Below are 19,355 nucleotides of genomic sequence, written 5' to 3'. Positions count from 1 at the left end.
GGTTTAAAGAACTGAAAACCTGAGAGATATTAAAAGTGTGCAGAAAGTGGGGCTGGTGAATTTATTTAATATTATCATTTAAATTTGCCCAAGTAGTAGTATTAGTTTTACTGGGAGATGAAAGATTAAAGCTGGTTGGACAAATACACAGCATTTTACATTGGCTTTTACTATATGACTTATCCTAATTAAAATAAAGTAATAACCATTTATTAGTTGAATTTTTACCATACCATTTAGAAAGCAATCATTGTTCGAGATGTAAATTTCCTATACCTATTCTGAGGCTATCTGAAATTGTTTTTCAAAAAACACACTAAATTTCACTGTACTCTCAAAAGTCATTTGAAAGCAAAATAAGAAAAGGAAACTCTTTTACATTTGTTGAAAACATTCTGTCATTTGATCTTTCCCTGTAATTTTAAAATGATGGTATAAATTTCAATTCTGCCTGAAAATAATTCAGATTTATGAAGGCTAGGGTGTCTATCACTTTAAATTATGGCAATATTTGCAGTTTAACTCTGACTTTACATATGGAAATGTTTGTTATTTTTAATGTGCTAGTGAAGGGCTTCTGCTGCTTTACGTGTGGCAATAACAGGGGGCAGGCTGTGCCTTCTGCCATAAACAATGAGAAAGCTGGATAAAATATTTGAAGCCGCTGTGTTCAGACATTGGAAGACAGTGTGTGACCTTGATGCCAGGGAAGTGAAAAAAAATGTGCAAGGAAAACCCTAAAACCACTCAGGCTTCCTGCCTCAAGGCAATCTCCTGATTGTTCAACTACACAGAACACAGAGTTTGACCATCTTGCTAATTCAAGAAGACAGAATGAGAGTTTGGGAAAGCCAGAAGAACCGCGATTTGCAGTACAGAGAAGCAAGACGATGGATTTCTGCAGGAAACAAATAAATAGTCCCAGAAATTAGCACAGACATTCCCTTGAGTATTTGAACATCAGTCTACACATGAGCAGAGTAGAATCTGAAGAGTCCAGGCAAAGGGCAAAGCCTAGGGAAGTGAATTCTCAGAGTTGACACAGAGCCAAGAAATGTCCCAGTTTCTACCAGCCAGAATGGAGATGTCTTGTTGAACATACACACAATTGAATAAAGGACTAGAATAATCAGAATTTATTAATGAGGCTGAACAGTTCCTAAAACAGACCATTCTAGATGTGCTCTATAGCAAATATGTCCTATCTGCAGCCCATCCCTCCTAAGATAGCTGTGAATGTGGCCCAATACATTTGTAGATGAAAGATAACATCACAGTGTCCAAAGGCTGGATACTCCCCACCAAAGACAAGGTCCAAAGGGGAGAAAACTTGACTGTAACAAACTGCCTGCCAGACAAGGTCCGGACACTAATGAAAGAGGGAGAGAGGAAATGCAGCATCCTGTGCCTTCATGAGCATCATGCCCGCATCTGGTCCACACTCCTTAGACACTGTGGGAAATTCGGATAACCTAACACATTATCAGGATGAATGTCACAGGATACTGTTTCTGACATCTTGGCCTAAGAAGCCTAGCTCTAGGTCCAGTCACTCATCCACATCGAGAGAAAACTATCTGAAATATACAAAATGAAAAAGCATGGGTCAAACCTATGAGATAGGCAGCCACGATTCTTGGTCTGTCTCCATCTGCCCACAGCACTGTTGCAATAAATTTAAAGGATAAAAAAAAAACCTTTTTCAGGGAAAAATATATCATTTTTTTATTTTAAAAGTAACAATAAATGTTAACATAAATAAGGAAAAAGTTATATTTTTGTTTAGTATTGTTACAGGGTCTCACTATGTAGCTCTGATTGTCCTGGAACTTGCACTATAGACCAGGCTGGCTTCAAGCTCATAGATATCCACCTGCTTCTGCCTCCCGAGTGTTGGGATTAAAGGTGTGTGCCAGTATGCCTAGTTTAAATTTTTATTTCTTAATAATGCTACAAAAAGAATGTAGTCGATTCATTGTATAAAAGTGCTACCAAAAGGCTTCCAAACTCAGGATGGAATGAGGTGATGTCCCCTCCTGATCTCTAAGATCATGGGGTTTTCAAACCTTCCTCAGGCTCCTTTAGCAGGTGAGAGATTTTTCAAGATTATGGTGAAGACAAGTCCTCACCTGAAACAGGAGATTGTCTGGGGTGCCAACTTCCAAGTGCCTTCCTAAGAACCTTCATGTACTGTATAAGTATCTTTCTATATTAATTGTTATGTTATATTTTCCTTCCATGTCTTCCCTAACAGATTTTAAGCAAAATAAAAGCTAAGATTGTAGTTAGGCCTGATGGCTCACATCTGTAATCTCAGCATTTCAATATCTGGAAGGCTGGACCAGGAGAATAGCCAAGAGAACAATGTACACTTTCCTGTCTTGCAGGTCATCCGGAAAGGAGAAGTGAGCTGCTGCTGGATCTGCACAGCCTGCAAAGAAAATGAGTTTGTGCAAGATGAGTTCACCTGCAGAGCCTGTGACCTGGGGTGGTGGCCCAACGCAGAGCTGACAGGTAGGAGCAGCCTCACTTGTAAGTCTGGTGCCTAATTATTGCCTTTTTTTTGTTTATTTGTTTGTTTGCTTGGTTGGTTTGGTTTCTTAAGGCAGAGTTTCTCTGTGTAGCCTTGACTGTCCTGGAACTCAGTCTATAGACCAGGCTGGACTCAAACTCAGAGATCTGCCTGCCTCTGCCTCCCAAGTGCTGAAATTAAGGTGTGCACCACCACACCCTCCTGATATTACTCAGCAATTAGCTCCTGTCTTTTCCTCACTGCCTGTGGGTACACACTTTGTGCCCCACAGCACATACAAGCCTCTTGAAGTTTTCATGGCCTACACTGAAAATAAAATGCATGTCCATCTAAGTACAAGTGAGTTGATATATGGTAGGATATTCTGCTACAGAGATGTTTTCTTTTTAAAATTTTACTGGAAGGCATTTCAAGCCCTCTGAATTTATAATTCCTACCATTTCTGGAACATCTGCTGTGTGTGTGTGTGTGTGTGTGTGTGTGTGTGTGTGTGTGTGTAGTTACTAATACAATCCCTAAAGATACAAAGATAAATGGAACACAAACCTAGCCTTTTGTATACGTGTGTGTGTGTGTGTGTGTGTGTGTGTGTGTGTGTGTGTGTGTGTTATGTGTGTCCATCTTGACATTGTTCTCTTGGCTGTTTTCCTGGTCCAGCCTTCCAGATATTGAAATGCTGGGATTACTTGTGTGAGTCACCAGGCCTAGCTACAATCTTAGCTTTTATTTTGTTTATTATCTGTCAGGGAAAACATAGAAGGAAAATGTAACATAATAGTTAATATAAAAAGATGCTTACACAGTACATGAAGGTTCTTAGGCAAATGAGATGAAAAGAATGCTAGCGAGTGGAGCACGGGAAAGCTGAGAGTTTATAACAGACTCGGGCAAATCCGGGAATAATTTCATGGGTTCGGTTGATGGACACCACAAGTATTGAGAAGTGAGACTGGGTAGGATACTGATGGTGTGGTTGCTGGGATTTCTCCCAGCCCTTGTCTGTGCTTAGCTGTTGGCTTTCAGCACAGGAGAACCACTGGAGGGTTTTGAGGTAGAGAATGACATCATGATACCTCTTTGCAGACAGATGGATCTGAGGGCCGTGTGGAAAGCAGACAAGACTGGAAACAGCCATGAGGGAACGGCCACTTTGGTCTCAATGAGGTGTTTCAAAGGTTGTAGATTAGAGCAGCTAAGAGAGAAGGAAGGGTAGTAATCGGATGTAAGAAACTATTTTGGAGTGGAATCAATGGAGCTGGGATGTACTGATCATGATATCAGTATATATGTTATATAAGTTTCCCAAAAGCAATATTCATATACACAAATTTTGTTTTTCATAGCCACTGGTATAAGCTCACAGGAGAGAAACATTTCAAAAATACTTCACATAAATTTAAAGTCTAGAGTTCTAGGAACCTTGGCCTGTGAATAAATATAGACTTGCTACACTAACCCTTCATCTCAGAGAGAGTAGAAGAAACCTAGAGGCACAAAGCCACATGCACAAGGTCAAGGCACCCCGGATCCCAAGACTCCCTGGATGCCTTTGAAAGTCTTCAGAAAAGGTGATGATGCTGCTGGTTGATTGCTTTTTTCTTGAACCCAAAGAAAACGGTGAAAGTAAAACACATGGCTTTCTCCAGATATGGTTTTTTAAAATGGTTAGACCAGTAGAACTAGGTCATACAGCTAAAATTATACTTAAATGGCACAACCTTGTGAAATGTTAGCCTTGTTAGAGTCAAATCTAAATGAGGATCGGAAATCACCCGGTGTGAAGACCCTTTGCAAAGAAAGAAAATTAGATGGGAATATGGTATTTTTGTTAGATCGGAATATGGTACTTTTTTTTCTTGTTTTTTTGAGGCAGGCTTTCTCTGTATAGCCCTAACTGTCCTGGAACTCACTTTGTGGACCAGGCTGGCCTCGAACTCAGAAATCATCCTGCCTCTGCCTCCCGATTGCTGGGATCAAAGGTGTGCACCACCACTGCCTGGCTGGAATATGGTATTTTTGAGGGTACTGACCACATTAACCACACTCACGCTTCTTTTTTTTTCTTAATTCTCTAAGCTGAAAGCTAGCTTGAAAGTTCTCATACATCTAAAAGTTGTCCAGCAAACACCCACCTTCAGACTCTCACTCTGCACTGCTAGAGTGAGACCCAGTATATTAGGATATGGTAAATGCCCATGCTCATGCAGGCAAACTTAATTAAATGCAGCAGGTCACAGTCACAACACTATATCAAAGGAGGGGGTTGAGGAAGGAGATGAGATGAAAGGAAATAAGAGAAAAATTAAGGACATTTTGATCAAAGAGACATAGAATTATAAAAGGATGGTTTTATAACTTATATTTGTACTAATTTTATGCGGTGCTTAATCTGGTGCACTAAGTTGCTGCTTCTCTGGTGTCTTCTCAGATGTCCTTTTCTTCTTCGAAGCCTACGTTTCTGGCTTAGGAACAATGTGTTCCTCCTGTTCAGTGAGAATCATCTCAGGGTAGCAGGGGAGAGCTGATGCATGGGTTATAGTCCACCACGTGCTCCTTATGTTCAGCAGCACATCCTGGGTGCTTTCTTCACCTGGATAAGTTCAAGGACTAGAGAACCTACATCCAAACTCCAGTTCAGTATTACTCAGCATATTTAAGTATGTGCAGCTGGAATCAGTAGTTTTGAGGGCCACTGATCCTGTGTCCAGCCCTGAACTCTGGCCTGAGCATACCCACTGACTATACATTAAACAGATGGAGCAATTCACATTGCTCCTTTAAAGGGACATCTTTCAAATATTTGCTTTCTTTTTAGATACATACCCTCATGGCCTAGTTTCATGGATGTCCATAAGGTGAATGTGAATATTGGTTTTGAATGACGTTTTTAAGACTTTCTAGGTCAAGAGAGTACTGAGCCTCTTTTATAGGTGGCTTAAAAAAGGAAAAAAAAATTTAAAGAATACACATTAAAGAGAGGATGACTTTTTACTAACCGCTGCTGAAAAGATTGAAGCTTGACTTTATCACTCATTTTGAGTGGAAATGACCCAAAGTGGATCAAAGTCCTAAGTGTAAGATCTTATATAATGAAACTTCTAGAAGAAAGCACAGGTGAGGAAACACTTCAACATGCTGGTTGGTGCAGGCTAAGAATTTTTGGACAATTTCTCCAAAGCACTGACATCAAAAGCAGAAATGGACAAGGCAGATAATATCCATTTAAGAAGCTATTGTGCAACATTGGAAACAGTAAGAAAGGGAAGAGAAAGCCCAAAGGGTGAGGGACTAGTTTCATACTACCCACCTGGATATACAGAGCACACAAGTAAACCTTGAGTCTTTTTTCTCTCACCAACCTAGGGTCAAAGCTTAGCCTCATCACTTGTCAACTCTGAATCTCAACTTTATCACTTGTCGGATAAAAATAAGTAAACTGCATCCGTGCTTGAAGAACTACGTCCTATCCTACCCATTGAGAAATACTGCCCTCAGGCTCAGAGCCTGGTGCCTGGGACATAATAGCTGTGTTATAATCTGTGTATGTTCAATTTAGAGAATTAGAAGATTAATGCTGTTGTCGATAGAAAAGCTACCTTGTGAATCCATGGATCTCCCTGCTGTGTCCACCTACACCCATCCCTGCCCTCCTGCCCCCAGGTTGGATGCACTGGGTGGCTTACAAATTGTTTTCCAGTCTTCTTTTGGACTCAGGCTTTCCCTGTCATTGACATGTCTCTCTCCAGTTTTCTTCTCTTCTACAGCTGGTAATTCCTGCACAGCCTCTTTCCTCTGACAAGTAGGTCCCTCAAAGAGCCATTGTGTTTGAGAACTGGAGCTGACCTAGCAGTCATTCTCCTCTTTGAGCTATTTGAGTGAGATCTCAGCTGACTAGAAAAGAATCAAGTGCAGAAGCATTTCTTGGGTTGTTCTTAGAAGTCAGACATTCTAGCTTTGAGAGGCAAGAGCTGTTTTTCTTCTTCGCATTCTTTATGCTTCCCCCAACCTTTTCTACTGTTCTATTTTCACATGAAAACGAACTTCTATTTAAACCTTAAAATGCATTTTAAAGGGCTGCCAAGGTGCCTCAGTAGGTTAAGGTGACTGCTGCAAAACCTGCTGACCTGAGTTCAATCCCTGGGACTCACACTAAGGAAAGAAAAGACTTCTGCAAGTTGTCTTCCAACCTTCGCCTGTACCTCATGGTGTATATGAATGCACAGACACACAGACACACAGACACAGACACAGACACAGACACACACACACACACACACACACACACACACACACACACACACACACATGCTCTAACTGAAATTTAATACGTACATTAAAAAAGAAAGGTCTAGTATGTTGTGATACTTTCTGATAGTTCTTTGAGACCAAATCACATTGTACTTCCCTTGTAGAGCTCTGACTACATAGCCCAGGCTGGCCTTAAAATAAAGATCCTCCCACCTCAGCCTCCCACGTGAGTTCTGGGATTATAGGGGTATACCACCCCTCCCAGCTGTCACAATGGAACTCAGCCACATATTTAATTCTTTGGATTCTCCCACTGTGAGTATATTATCTACCTATTGTCGAATGACTCTTCCTATTAATTAGGACTTCATCTTGACAAAGCAGGGAAGAAGTCTCCATGACCATAAATTAGATGAGCACCAGTACAACTGCTTTTCTAAAGACTGACTGTGTTAAATGTGACCTACGGTGCACATAAAGGTTACCTTCACATTCAGAGGAGTTAGTTGAGCCATGCAGCAGCTCATGCTGCCCCTCTCTCTACCACCCAGCTACTTTCCCATATATATATATATATATATATATATATATATATATATATATATATATATATATAGACTTTTTTTGCAAATATTATTCTCAATATCTTCAGAAAACACATCTCTCATACTTATTTATACGTACGTGTTAATGACACCGATTGTTTCAGCATTTCTATTAGTTTCAAGCATGAGCAGAAAATTAGATCCCATTTGTCACTTACTTGGTGCCAGGTCAAGCACAGAGCAAGGGCACAGCACATGGCAATGTGTTTTTGGGGTTGCTATGGTAGCAGTGGTCGTGAAAAGAAAAAAACCCCACTGGGAGAGAATACCAAAAACCAGTAGAAATATTTTGAAGTGTAAAGACAGTGCCTTTTAGTGGGTGTTTTGTTTTGATGAATGTGTCTTTTTTTAATATAAAATTTCTGTTAAAGTGAAAAAAAATGGTTTTCCTCTGAGAAATGATGGTTATTGCTGAAGATAAGGTTTGTAAAAATACACTGAAATCACCCTTAAAGGTACCTATTGTCTACATAGATGGCCGAGATTCTAATTAGTAAAAGCGAATACTTATAAGTGACTTAAATTTTCATCGCATGTTTTTTTTTTCTGGATCTGAGAAGACATTGGTGAATTCTCAGAGGAAGTGCATTTGGAAGCTATTGGGCTCTTTGTACTTTCTTCTGGGGTATGTACATTTTAATTCTGTACATAAATTTCATGCTTCAATACTTATGGTTCATAAGCATGATTCTTTCCCATGATGATATAGGACTTGACAGTGATTTAATAATTCATGGACCAATTAAAAGTGATGCAATAATGTTTATTTGTTCTAAAATATCAAATAGTATAAGGTCCCCTCAAAAAGGCAGCCTGTACTGAATTTGTCATTTAAAAGCAGAAACATTAACTAACTTTAGTTCTTTCTCCATTGTGCCAATTACCACAGTCTCCACACTATTATCTATTTATTTAATTCTCCAATATATTTTACCAACCATTTTGCACCCAGAGATTTTTGAAGAAACTGAGACAATCATATAAGAAGCATCATATGAGAATAGATATGTAAACAGTGAGCTAAATTCCACAGCATGACCCTGTGCACTGTGTCTTATAAACACAGGGCAAGAAGCAATTTTTGTTTCTTGGAAGAAAAAAGGCTTCATAGAATGAATGTTAAGCTGTACATTGAATTATAAGTAGAAATTTACTTTGTAGGTAACTGATATTACAGAAATACATTGAGGAAAGCATTTTGGTAATGTTACCATGACATAGTGTTATAAATGTTATGAATTCCCCAAAGATAATTAGGGTAAAATAATTATCACCTCTATATCTTGATCCATGTTAAATATGACTTGACCTACTTAGAAAGAAATATGATATTCCATTTTAGCCTCCTAGTGCATTTGGATATTATAAACTACAAAATATCTGGTTCACAGATGAAAAATGGCCTCTGGTCCTTGGATTAGAGTTATTACCACTTGCCTGAGGTTGCTGAGTAATCTGTAGCCTGCTTGAAGGCTAACTTGTATAATGCCTCTGGTTTTCTGAATGACTGGCCATGGACATTTGCCAAGCTGCCCATTTTCAGAGCTCTGGATGTTGTCCAAACAACTCTTTGTAAGTCTTCTTTTGCAAGTGGTGGTCAAGTATGTGTGGATCATTACAATGCCATCCACTGTGGGAGACAGCCTATCTTCCAGCCTTGAGATGCCCTCACCCAGGATTTTCATAACTTTGACGCCTCAGAACAGGAACATAATCTCACTAACATTACGTGTATGACTGACTTGGACATTAGAGTCAATTTCCTCAAGATGGCAAATCTAACGCTTCTCAAATTTAAGATGTCTGAAACAGGGGAAAGTAAAGCGGCCGGGGGGGGGGGGATGCCAATTATTCCTAATCTCCAGGAGACTGGGGCTTGACATTCAAGAGCCCGACTTTCCTCATATGAAAAGAGTCTAGCATCTTGCTGGCAGGAAAAGTGATCATAGTAGAGTGGCAAGCCTGGGCTTAGGGATTTTTTTTTTTTTTATGATAAACTGCCCCCTATTACTGCACAAGAATACCTAGTCTTCTGCTAGGACAAAGACGTTTTCCTTTAAATGTATGCAGTGCATTATCCAGGATAGTTGTGCAGGTCGATTTGGACAATTTTATGGCCTCTTGTGGAGACGACCCTATTCGTCTTTGACTTTTGACAACGTTACATGAGCTGGGATTTGTAAGATGCAAACTTGGAAATTTCCCTGGTGACAGCCAGTGAAACCCATTAGAGAAAGGGTTGGCTGATCTCTCTGCCTTGAGCTGTCTCGAAACTGTCGTTCATTAGACAGATCTCAGCAGTGCACACTCGGGACGGAATGTATCTGTGGATGAATAAGAGCTTGCACCTGGATCTCTCTTGATGTGGTAGTGCTGACATGCTGTCTCTCTTTGGCTGCAGTATGCATTTTGCTTTTAAATGAAAACGTTACATGAAACTATTTTGTGAGCTGAATGATATGTGAATTCATGCAATCTTTGCTTGCCTATGTGAAATGTATTAGAAAAGTGAGTGTGACTTGCCTGCGTATCGTTTCTCAAATGATCTGAACTAACAAAATTGCTGGCTATCATTAAGTTATTGAATTAGAGATGCCGACTGACTAGAAAAGCCTTAGTATCAAAATCCTATTATGGGTAAGAGAAACAGTAACAATAGAGAGTCATATTTGCAGAACTTCAAATTAGTAAAGAAAACTTTATATGAATAAGCAGAGTATACAAAATGTGACATACACAAAAATCTTTAGAAATTGTGTTAAAGTTGTTCTTTGACAGTTTCACATATGCATATAATGCAGTCTAGTGACTCTCTTCTTCTCTCATCTCCTTCCTGGCCCTGTCCACCCTCCTACGAATCTCCTTCTCACGTTATTTTTTGTTTGCTTGTTTTGTGATTCATTAAGCTTTACCAGAGCTGTGTGTATGGCTGTCAGTTTAGAACTATTCATTGGAGCCAGGTGGGAGTGGGTATCCAGTTTAGACCATAATTCTCCCTCTTCCAGTAAGCCAAGATGTCAGCCGAGAAGGTAGGCCCCCATGAGCCTCACCTCCTGTGACTAGCTGCTGAAAAGGTCAGTCTTGTGCAGGTAGCCACGGCTGGCTTGTGTGTTCACGTTTGCAATAGCTCCATCATGGCTCCAAGAGGGCATTTCACAGCTCTTCTCTGTGTCTTCTGACTCTTGAATTCTTCCCACCCTCTTTTCTACCACATTCACCAAACCTTAGTGGGGGTTTTATAAATGTCTTCTTTAGGGCCGAGTCTTCAACTGTCACTTATTCTCAGCACCTTGAGCAGCCATGAATCTCCTCATTCACTGCTGTCAAGGCTGAGACTCGTACCTGTCTATAGGTACAGGCATAAATATTTAGATGGTGGTTTGACACTATGTCAATTTAGCTGAGAAATAGCAACATGATCCCCTCTAGAGACTTTGCCTTGCCCAGCCATGTGTTTTTGACAGTATCACAGTATCAGACATGGATTGTGTACTGCAGAGCTTGTCTCAAATCCAATCAGAGAGCAGTTGGTTACCCCCTAACATTGGTACCACTATCAATAATCTTACAGTGTAGTTTTCTCTGAGGATTTTGGTGTAGAAACTTACCAAGATGGGCATTTTGCTTCTAGGCTTTCCACAGCTGGGTTTTTAAAATTTGTGAATCAGTTAAATATCCAGTAATGTTAAGGTTCCAGCTTACTTCCCAGAGGGTTGAGAATGATGAAGACAGTGTTGTGAAGTATAAATTCATGAGTAACCATTGTGATGAATGTTTCCTCATACCATTGAATCATAAATCAGAGTGTTCTAGCTAAGAAATACAAAAAATTAATCTTATTTTTACCACCATGAGGATTTTATCATATTAACAGGGAATATTATATCAGGCTTTCTTTTGGGCCACCAACAAGCTCCCAAATCATGACACAGGGACTTATTATTAGTTATGAATGCTCAGTCTTATCTTATGCTTGTCCCACTAGCTCTTGTAACTTATTTTAACTTGTTTCTCTTCATCTGTGTTTTGTCTTGGGTCTTTTTACTTTTCTTTCATTCTGTATGTCCTATTCCATGTCTGGCTGGCTGGTGGCTGCCTGGCTGGCCCTGGGTGTCGTCTCCCTCTCTTTCTCCTCTGTTCTCTCTTCTCTTCCTCTCTCAAGCCTAAATTCCTTCTCCTACTTATTCTTTCTGCCTGCCAGCTCCATCTATCCCTCTCCTGCTTAGCTATTGGCTGTTCAGCTTTTATTAGACCAATCAGGTGCCTTAGGCAGGCAAGGTGAAATAGCAACACATCTTCACATAATTAAACAAATGCAGCATAAACAAATGCAACACATCTTCAACTACTTAAAGTAATATTCTACAACATAAACAAATGTAACACATATTTACAGAGTTAAAGTAATATTCCATAACAGAATATGTCAGTCTTTTCTGAAAAACACATAATTTAAGATAATTCATATTTGTAAATGATAGAAGGTACAGCTGTGTGTACATAATCCACTAGAAATTCTCGAAGGATTTTTTAAATTTCAGTGCCTAGCTTTTACATTTGTGGATTAATGTAAATAATAAATTAAGCATGAATTTGCTACATCTCTATTATCTTGTGAAAGAAGATTGCATTTAATCTTGTGATCAATTTATCTCTCCTAATAAATGATTTCATTTCTTCATGAGGAGTTTATTTAGTATTCACAAGGAAGCCTATATAGTGCTACTAGATAACCTTTATGTTATTTCCAGAATTATTACTATGAATCTTACTCAATCACTCTGGGATTTTTTTTCAAGAATGTATTCTTGCTCATTTTTGTAGATCTGTGACTGAATGTTTAAGCTTTTCTGTGGATTTCCTATTATGAAAAAATAATTTTGTTTTATGTGAGATTCTTGGTAAGGACTTTTTATCAGAATATTCTTTTCATATCACATGACTATCTATGAAAAATATCTTTCTCACATACTTTATAGTATTCATGTTTTCATAATATTTTCTTTACTATAAATCAACTTTTATGACAGTCATTATTTTAGGTAACATTAAGAAATCAACTGATATTACTGTTTATTTTTAGATTCTACTTAAGGACTCAAAAGAAATGTTTCTGAGGCTGGATGTAGCTTAATGGTAGAGTACTTGATAGGGTTGCAAGAGTCCTAGGTTTGATCCTCTGTTCTATCTCAAATAGTTTCTATGAATGTTGAATAAGAATAAAATAATTAGGCCGGGCGGTGGTGGCACACGCCTTTAATCCCAGCACTCGGGAGGCAGAGCCAGGCGGATCTCTGTGAGTTCGAGGCCAGCCTGGGCTACCAAGTGAGTCCCAGGAAAGGCGCAAAGCTACACAGAGAAACCCTGTCTCGAAAAACCAAAAAAAAAAAAAGAATAAAATAATTATTCTGAAAGTATATCAGCCATTAGTGGATATCTCGCTCCTTTTTATTTTAGCAACTCTGTAGACCACAGATGATGCCAAATTTCAGTTATTATAAAAACTTAGATTGAGACACAATGTTTATAGATAGTATGGACTAGACTTCTTATTGTTCATCAACCCTAAAAGATTCCCTTTTTATTTTTAGTATAGCACACATAGAAAGACAGCAAGTCAAGGTCTAGTACTTCAAGTTCCTGTTGTGAGTAGAAATGTTTCTTGAGGTAAACATAACCCTGAGATTCTGCTTCATTGATTAAGATTTTTAAAGTTACTCCATTGTGAATATCACAGGGCAGAAAAATGGAAGGGAGAGTAGTAATAATTTGTAATTAATTAATTAAGTAGCAGAAAACGTTGGGCAGTTTTTGATAGCAAAAGGAATTTAATATGTATGGATACATTAAATTGCATGATAGAGCACAAGACTGAAAGACACTTGGACTAATTTGGTTTATGACTGTAATTGTATTAAGGCGAGCATGTAAGTGTTGGCTACTGAGTTAAGGAACTGGGCTCAGTATGTGAGGTAATTGTCTCCTGTTATATAACAAATCAATCTAGTAGCTTAAAGTAGCACATTTAGTTATCATCTCTCAGGTTCTGTGGGTTGGGAACCTGGGCACAGTTTAAATTGGTTCTCTGCTTTGGGGGCCATCTTTCACAAGGCTAGGAATAATGTCTAACATGATGTTAGGAGAAAGTTACACTTCTAAACTTTGGTCTGTGGTTGTTTTCAGGACATGAATCCCATAGGCTATTGGGATGAAGATCTTCATATTGTATATGTGGTTGTGCAAAATATATCCTCAGTTCTTTGTCATATAGACCACAATAATATGAGAGGTTGGCTTACTCGGGTCAGCAGGAGTGTTGGCTAGCAAGACAGAAGTTGCCATCTTATGTAATATAATACTAGAAGTGACAGCCCATAAACTTTCCTATATTCTGTGAATTAGAAGCAAGTCACAGACACTGCTTGTATTGAAGATCAGGGGTTGCATAAGGACATAAATATCAAGGGTCACAATTACTAGAGACCTTTTTAGAAGCCTCGCACTGAAGTGGGCATTAGCTCTATATGTACCTATGTTGCCGATTTGCCTAGAGTAGAGTGTAGCCTTCTCATCTGAAGAGTACTCTTGAGAATCTAGGTCCTGTGATGGTCTACATTTATATGCAAAGTTCTGGTCTTTGTTTCTGTGTAGTCTGTTTTCTACAAGGATTCTGGGGCAATAGCTATTTCTAGAATTACATATAATGTGTCAGTATTTTCATGTCTAGGGCAGTTCTGATTTGGCCATGTTTAGGAACTACAGTACATCTTAACTAAAACTGATCACACCTACTAAATTTATAGGAGTTTGCCCCAGAAAATAAAAAGATATTCTCATACCAACAGTCTTGAAGTATTAGTTATGTGTTGGGACAAAGGGTTGTTTTTTCTATCTAAATGACCTTGCTAATCCAAGGTATCTAATGTTTCATTAAGGTGAAACAGTTTAAACAACTGCTCCTCTTAGGAGTTTGAAGAGAGAACTCTTGAGTGATGATACATCTCTCAGGAGTAAAAATCATTAGATGGAACTGGGATACTTTTTTTTCCTGACTTTTAGGCGTTTGGTTTCTTCTTTCCTTCCTACTCTGGAGTTTAAGTTGGACTTGAACTAAGAACAAGCCTCTTGTTTCTGCCTCTCAGGTACTGAAGTTACAGATGTAAGCCACCATATATGACACTTCTGCTGGTCACTAGCTTAATAATTTCTAAACTTTAGTACCCAGGGATGCCTTAGATCATGCTGTTTCCCATATACATGTCTCCATATGGTTTTGATAAGCAAACTTCCCTATAATTCAACAGAGAAAAAAAACTACAAATCAAAACAAGACACCCCACTCAAAAAACACATGCAATAAGACTATAGATGTAAATAAACAACAGCAAAGGCAATGAACACAGCAGAGAAGTAAGCAGATATATAGAATGTTATTTTATAAATTGTGTAATTGTATAGCAGTGTTTGTTGTCTCTTAAGAATCCTTATGTCTAATTATAAAATGGTGTGCCATATATATATGTGTGTGTGTGTGTGTGTGTACTTTATTTGAACACCTAAATTTAGATCTTATACAAAGACACACACACCATTACATATTCTAGGAATATGAAATAAAAACAATAATAAAATCTTAGAAGAAAAATTTCCTATTTAGAACACTGTTGAGTCTGACTCATATGCAGTTTGTGAACATGGCAGCTTGACCCTTCAAGTTGGTCCTTGAGGGGTCAAGAAATTTGATGAACATAAGACAGGGAAAAGACTCAGTGCAGAGTTAACCTATTGGTCACCTCTGATATTTGGGCAAATGAAGATCTTCAAAGTGATTTTGATGAAATTTCTAAAAACATAAAAAATGGAAAACCCAAAGATAGTCAGCCAGTCATCCTTGTCTGTCAACTCCACATCCTGCATCCCACATTCTCTGGAGAGAAAGCATGAGGCAAAGACATTTCATTGTGACTAGTATACTGTTAGCTCTATAATGGGTACAGGTGTCAGTTCTATAGGACTACAGTGGTTATATGTATCATCAACATATATAGGCATTTTCCTCATTCTTAAACAATATAGCACAATAACTACTTACATAACATTTATAGTGCATTGGGTATTATAAGCAGTCTAGACATGATCTAAAGCACATATAGGGGTATCTGCAGGTTACATACAAATATGCCCACCTCAGTAAGTGACTAGAGTATCCACATATTTGGTACCACTGGCAGGTACTACAACCAAATAGTTCTACACAAATGTCGTCTCAGACAAAGGACTTGAGCATCTCCAAGATTTGATATCAATTTGGGAAAGGAGCCAATTCCTCATGGATATTGAGAACCAACTATATGTGAATTAGAAAAATGAAAAGATAGAAAATAAATTTCCTGCTGACTACATACTACAAGAGGTGGCTACCCCTGAGAGATAAATTTCCCCTGAGCAGATGACATGCACCTGTTCTGTGGATGTTTAGAGAGGTGTGTGAGGTTTAGAGATTGATGAGCTTCCAGAGCATAAACTGGTTGACAACATCTGTAGAAGTAGGTATTCATGTGAGAGGGCAGTTGATTGATTGACATGCCTATGTTGATGTGAGTGTTTCCCAGATCATCAGAAGTGAGGGCTAACACTCAATGGTTGGTGGGCAAAAACATGTCCACTGAGGTGGGTTGGTGCTGAAGGTCTGAACAGAGGTAAAATTGGCTCTTCTGGTCCCTTGTGTGGTGTGTGTGGGGGCCTCTCGTAGGGCTATAGAACAGAGACTCTTTCTCTAGATTCATTAAAATAATTCCAACATTACAGTTTGGGAAAATACTAGTCTAGACCAAACACAGACTGTTGAGAAGGAATTGTCTCCTGAGAAATTCCTTAGAAACACAATACCCACAGAGATGAGTGGAGACAGCTTTCATTCTATTAACTCAAGGCCCCAACTGCCAGACTTGGAGCATACATGGGAGTTTAAGTAATACAAAAATGTGTGGTAAACAAGAGAATGTGAATTTTTCTACAAAATTCAAATTTTTTTTTTTTTTTTTTTTTTTTTTTTTGGTTTTTTGAGACAGGGTTTCTCTGCGTAGCTTTGCGCCTTTCCTGGAACTCACTTGGTAGCCCAGGCTGGCCTCGAACTCACAGAGATCCGCCTGGCTCTGCCTCCCGAGTGCTGGGATTAAAGGCGTGCGCCACCACCGCCCGGCTATATTCTTTTTTTTTTTTTTTAATTTTTTTTTTCAAATTTTATATATATATTACTCTGCTAAAATTTGTCTATGATCCCTATGTGCTTATGGAGAAGGGCTGCATAAAACAAAAATCATTCTTAGTTTCTTTCTTATTAGCATATTCCATTTGGTTATCCCCATGCTGTTTTTACCTTCTTTCTTTTTAAAAAAATGTAGAATTAAATTTCACCAATGCAGTGACAACCGTTTACAGTGCCGGGGCTGAAGGAAAAGATACTTTACAAGTTCACGTAGGTCCCATCAGGTTGTAATGAGATTAAGTTTGGAGATATGGTTATCCAGGAAAGGCAATGGAGTGTCTCTGAGTAACGTGGAGGAATTACCTAACAGCACAAACCACGTGGCTATAGCTGTGACTCCAGGAGCTGGCAAGCACCGGTGCAATTGCTCAACAGAAATCCAAAGACACAGATTAAAAATCACTTTTTCTCCTTGCAGGCTGTGAGCCCATTCCTGTCCGTTACCTGGAGTGGAGTGACATAGAATCTATCATAGCCATCGCCTTTTCTTGCCTGGGCATCCTTGTGACTCTGTTTGTCACCCTCATCTTCGTGCTGTACCGAGACACACCGGTGGTCAAATCCTCCAGCAGAGAGCTCTGCTATATCATTCTGGCTGGCATTTTCCTCGGCTACGTGTGCCCTTTCACCCTCATCGCCAAACCTACCACCACATCCTGCTACCTCCAGCGCCTCCTGGTCGGCCTCTCTTCCGCCATGTGCTACTCCGCTTTAGTGACCAAAACCAACCGCATCGCACGCATCCTGGCCGGCAGCAAGAAGAAGATCTGTACCCGGAAACCTAGGTTCATGAGCGCTTGGGCCCAGGTGATCATTGCCTCCATTCTGATTAGTGTCCAGCTGACACTAGTGGTGACCTTGATCATCATGGAGCCTCCCATGCCCATTTTGTCCTACCCGAGTATCAAGGAAGTCTACCTTATCTGCAATACCAGCAACCTGGGTGTAGTGGCCCCGGTGGGCTACAATGGACTCCTCATCATGAGCTGTACCTATTATGCCTTCAAGACCCGCAACGTGCCCGCCAACTTCAATGAGGCTAAATACATCGCCTTCACCATGTACACTACCTGCATCATCTGGCTGGCTTTCGTGCCCATTTACTTTGGGAGCAACTACAAGATCATCACTACCTGCTTCGCAGTGAGCCTCAGTGTGACGGTGGCCCTGGGGTGCATGTTCACTCCCAAGATGTATATCATTATTGCCAAGCCCGAGAGGAATGTCCGCAGTGCCTTCACCACCTCTGATGTAGTCCGCATGCACGTTGGTGATGGCAAGCTACCCTGCCGCTCCAACACCTTCCTCAACATTTTCCGGAGAAAGAAGCCGGGGGCAGGAAATGCCAAGTGAGTTGTCCGATCTGGGGTTCTCAGTCTCTCTCTCTGTCTCTCTCTCACACCCTCCCCTCCTACCGGATTCCCTCCCTTTTTTAGCCTCTCTCTGTTTATCTAAACTTAGTTGTTTTCCTTCACTTCCTCACTGTTGGAATAGGGATATAAACGTAAAAGGGCTCTTCGTTTTTCATTGCTTTGAAAACAGCAAGAATCACGGAGCAACGCTGACCAAAGTGTATTGGTTTTTGTTTTTGTTTTTTCTAGAGGCTCAAATTGCAATTCTGTCAGGAAAGTCTTTCCTGTTATGTAGGTTTCCAATCTATGGAGAATAAATACAGTCAGTCTGGTCCCGGGTCAGAGATGTGAACACTAGTTCTAAGTGAAAGTTTAGACAGTGGTCAAAGATGATATCCGATTTATTTTTATTCTGAAATTTAAATTGAAAGTTTTTGCAATCAGGCCAGGGTGAAGGATAAGATGCTAAGCACCCTAGGGAGAGTGCCACTTCAAAATTGGATTGCATTGGAGCATCAAGCATGTCCTGTTATGATGTCCCTGAAGCATCTGCCTTATCCTAGATCTCTTATTTATTAAACTTTAACACATATTGTAATGAACATGTTACACAATGCTAGACATGAATTGGGGTGTCTCTTATTCATGGTCATGACAAGAATAGTTTTTTAGTCACAAATCAAAACATAAACAAGGAGCCGTAAACTTGAACATCAAAGTCCAAATGATTTACATTCTACTAAGCCTGGGTAATAAAGTTTCCATGAGAAATATTTTCCTATTTTTTTTCCTGATTCTATTAAAAATTTGTACATACCATCTTGTTGAGACTCATGAAAACACATTTCATGCAGTATTTATAATGAAAAAAAAATGTCTTGGTCAGGACAGTGGTGGTGCATGCCTTTAATCTCAGGATTCAGGGGGCAGAGGCAGATGGATCTATATGTGTTTGAGGCCAGCCTGTTCAAGAGTAAATTCCAGGGTGGCCAGGGTGACAGAGAGATACCCTGTCTCAAAACAAACAAACAAACAAAACAAACAAAAAACCAACCAATCAAACAAACAAACAAACAAATGACATGGATGTACCATTAGCAGGGTTAACTTTGCTCTTTGAGATGGCTCTTAAAAATGAATGTTAATAGCAACAGTTACACCATCTATGGCATTTTATAACAATTACATCCATGTAAGTCAACTAGCTGGTAAGACAGATGCCACTCCCCCCCCCCTACCCCATCACCCCGTAGCTAAGGAAATGAAGTTGCTACAAACTGATGTAACTTTTAAGTGTAAATCTCTTTAGTCTGTTCTTGCCTTAGTCTTGAATCGGTATAAAATTTATT

The 19,355-nt window shown here is 39.4% G+C and overlaps 1 protein-coding gene across 3 annotated transcripts in view; it reads left to right on the top strand.

Annotated features, from left to right (window-relative positions):
• Window positions 1-19,355, top strand: part of Grm1 (glutamate metabotropic receptor 1) — a 370,085-nt gene that overhangs the window by 319,914 nt on the left and 30,816 nt on the right. For all 3 annotated transcript variants that reach the window (XM_052751016.1, XM_052751017.1, XM_052751018.1), the window contains 2 exons: window positions 2,388-2,514; window positions 17,073-18,003. In XM_052751016.1, coding sequence (XP_052606976.1) covers window positions 2,388-2,514; window positions 17,073-18,003 — 1,058 coding nt within the window. The remainder of the gene's footprint in view (window positions 1-2,387; window positions 2,515-17,072; window positions 18,004-19,355) is intronic.

The sequence above is a fragment of the Peromyscus californicus genome, unplaced genomic scaffold, assembly GCF_007827085.1.
Source record: "Peromyscus californicus insignis strain IS unplaced genomic scaffold, ASM782708v3 Scaffold_22__1_contigs__length_63687245, whole genome shotgun sequence".
Taxonomy (NCBI): domain Eukaryota; kingdom Metazoa; phylum Chordata; class Mammalia; order Rodentia; family Cricetidae; genus Peromyscus; species Peromyscus californicus.
Note: the sequence above shows the minus strand (reverse complement) of the source record. Positions and strands in the feature narration are given on the sequence as shown.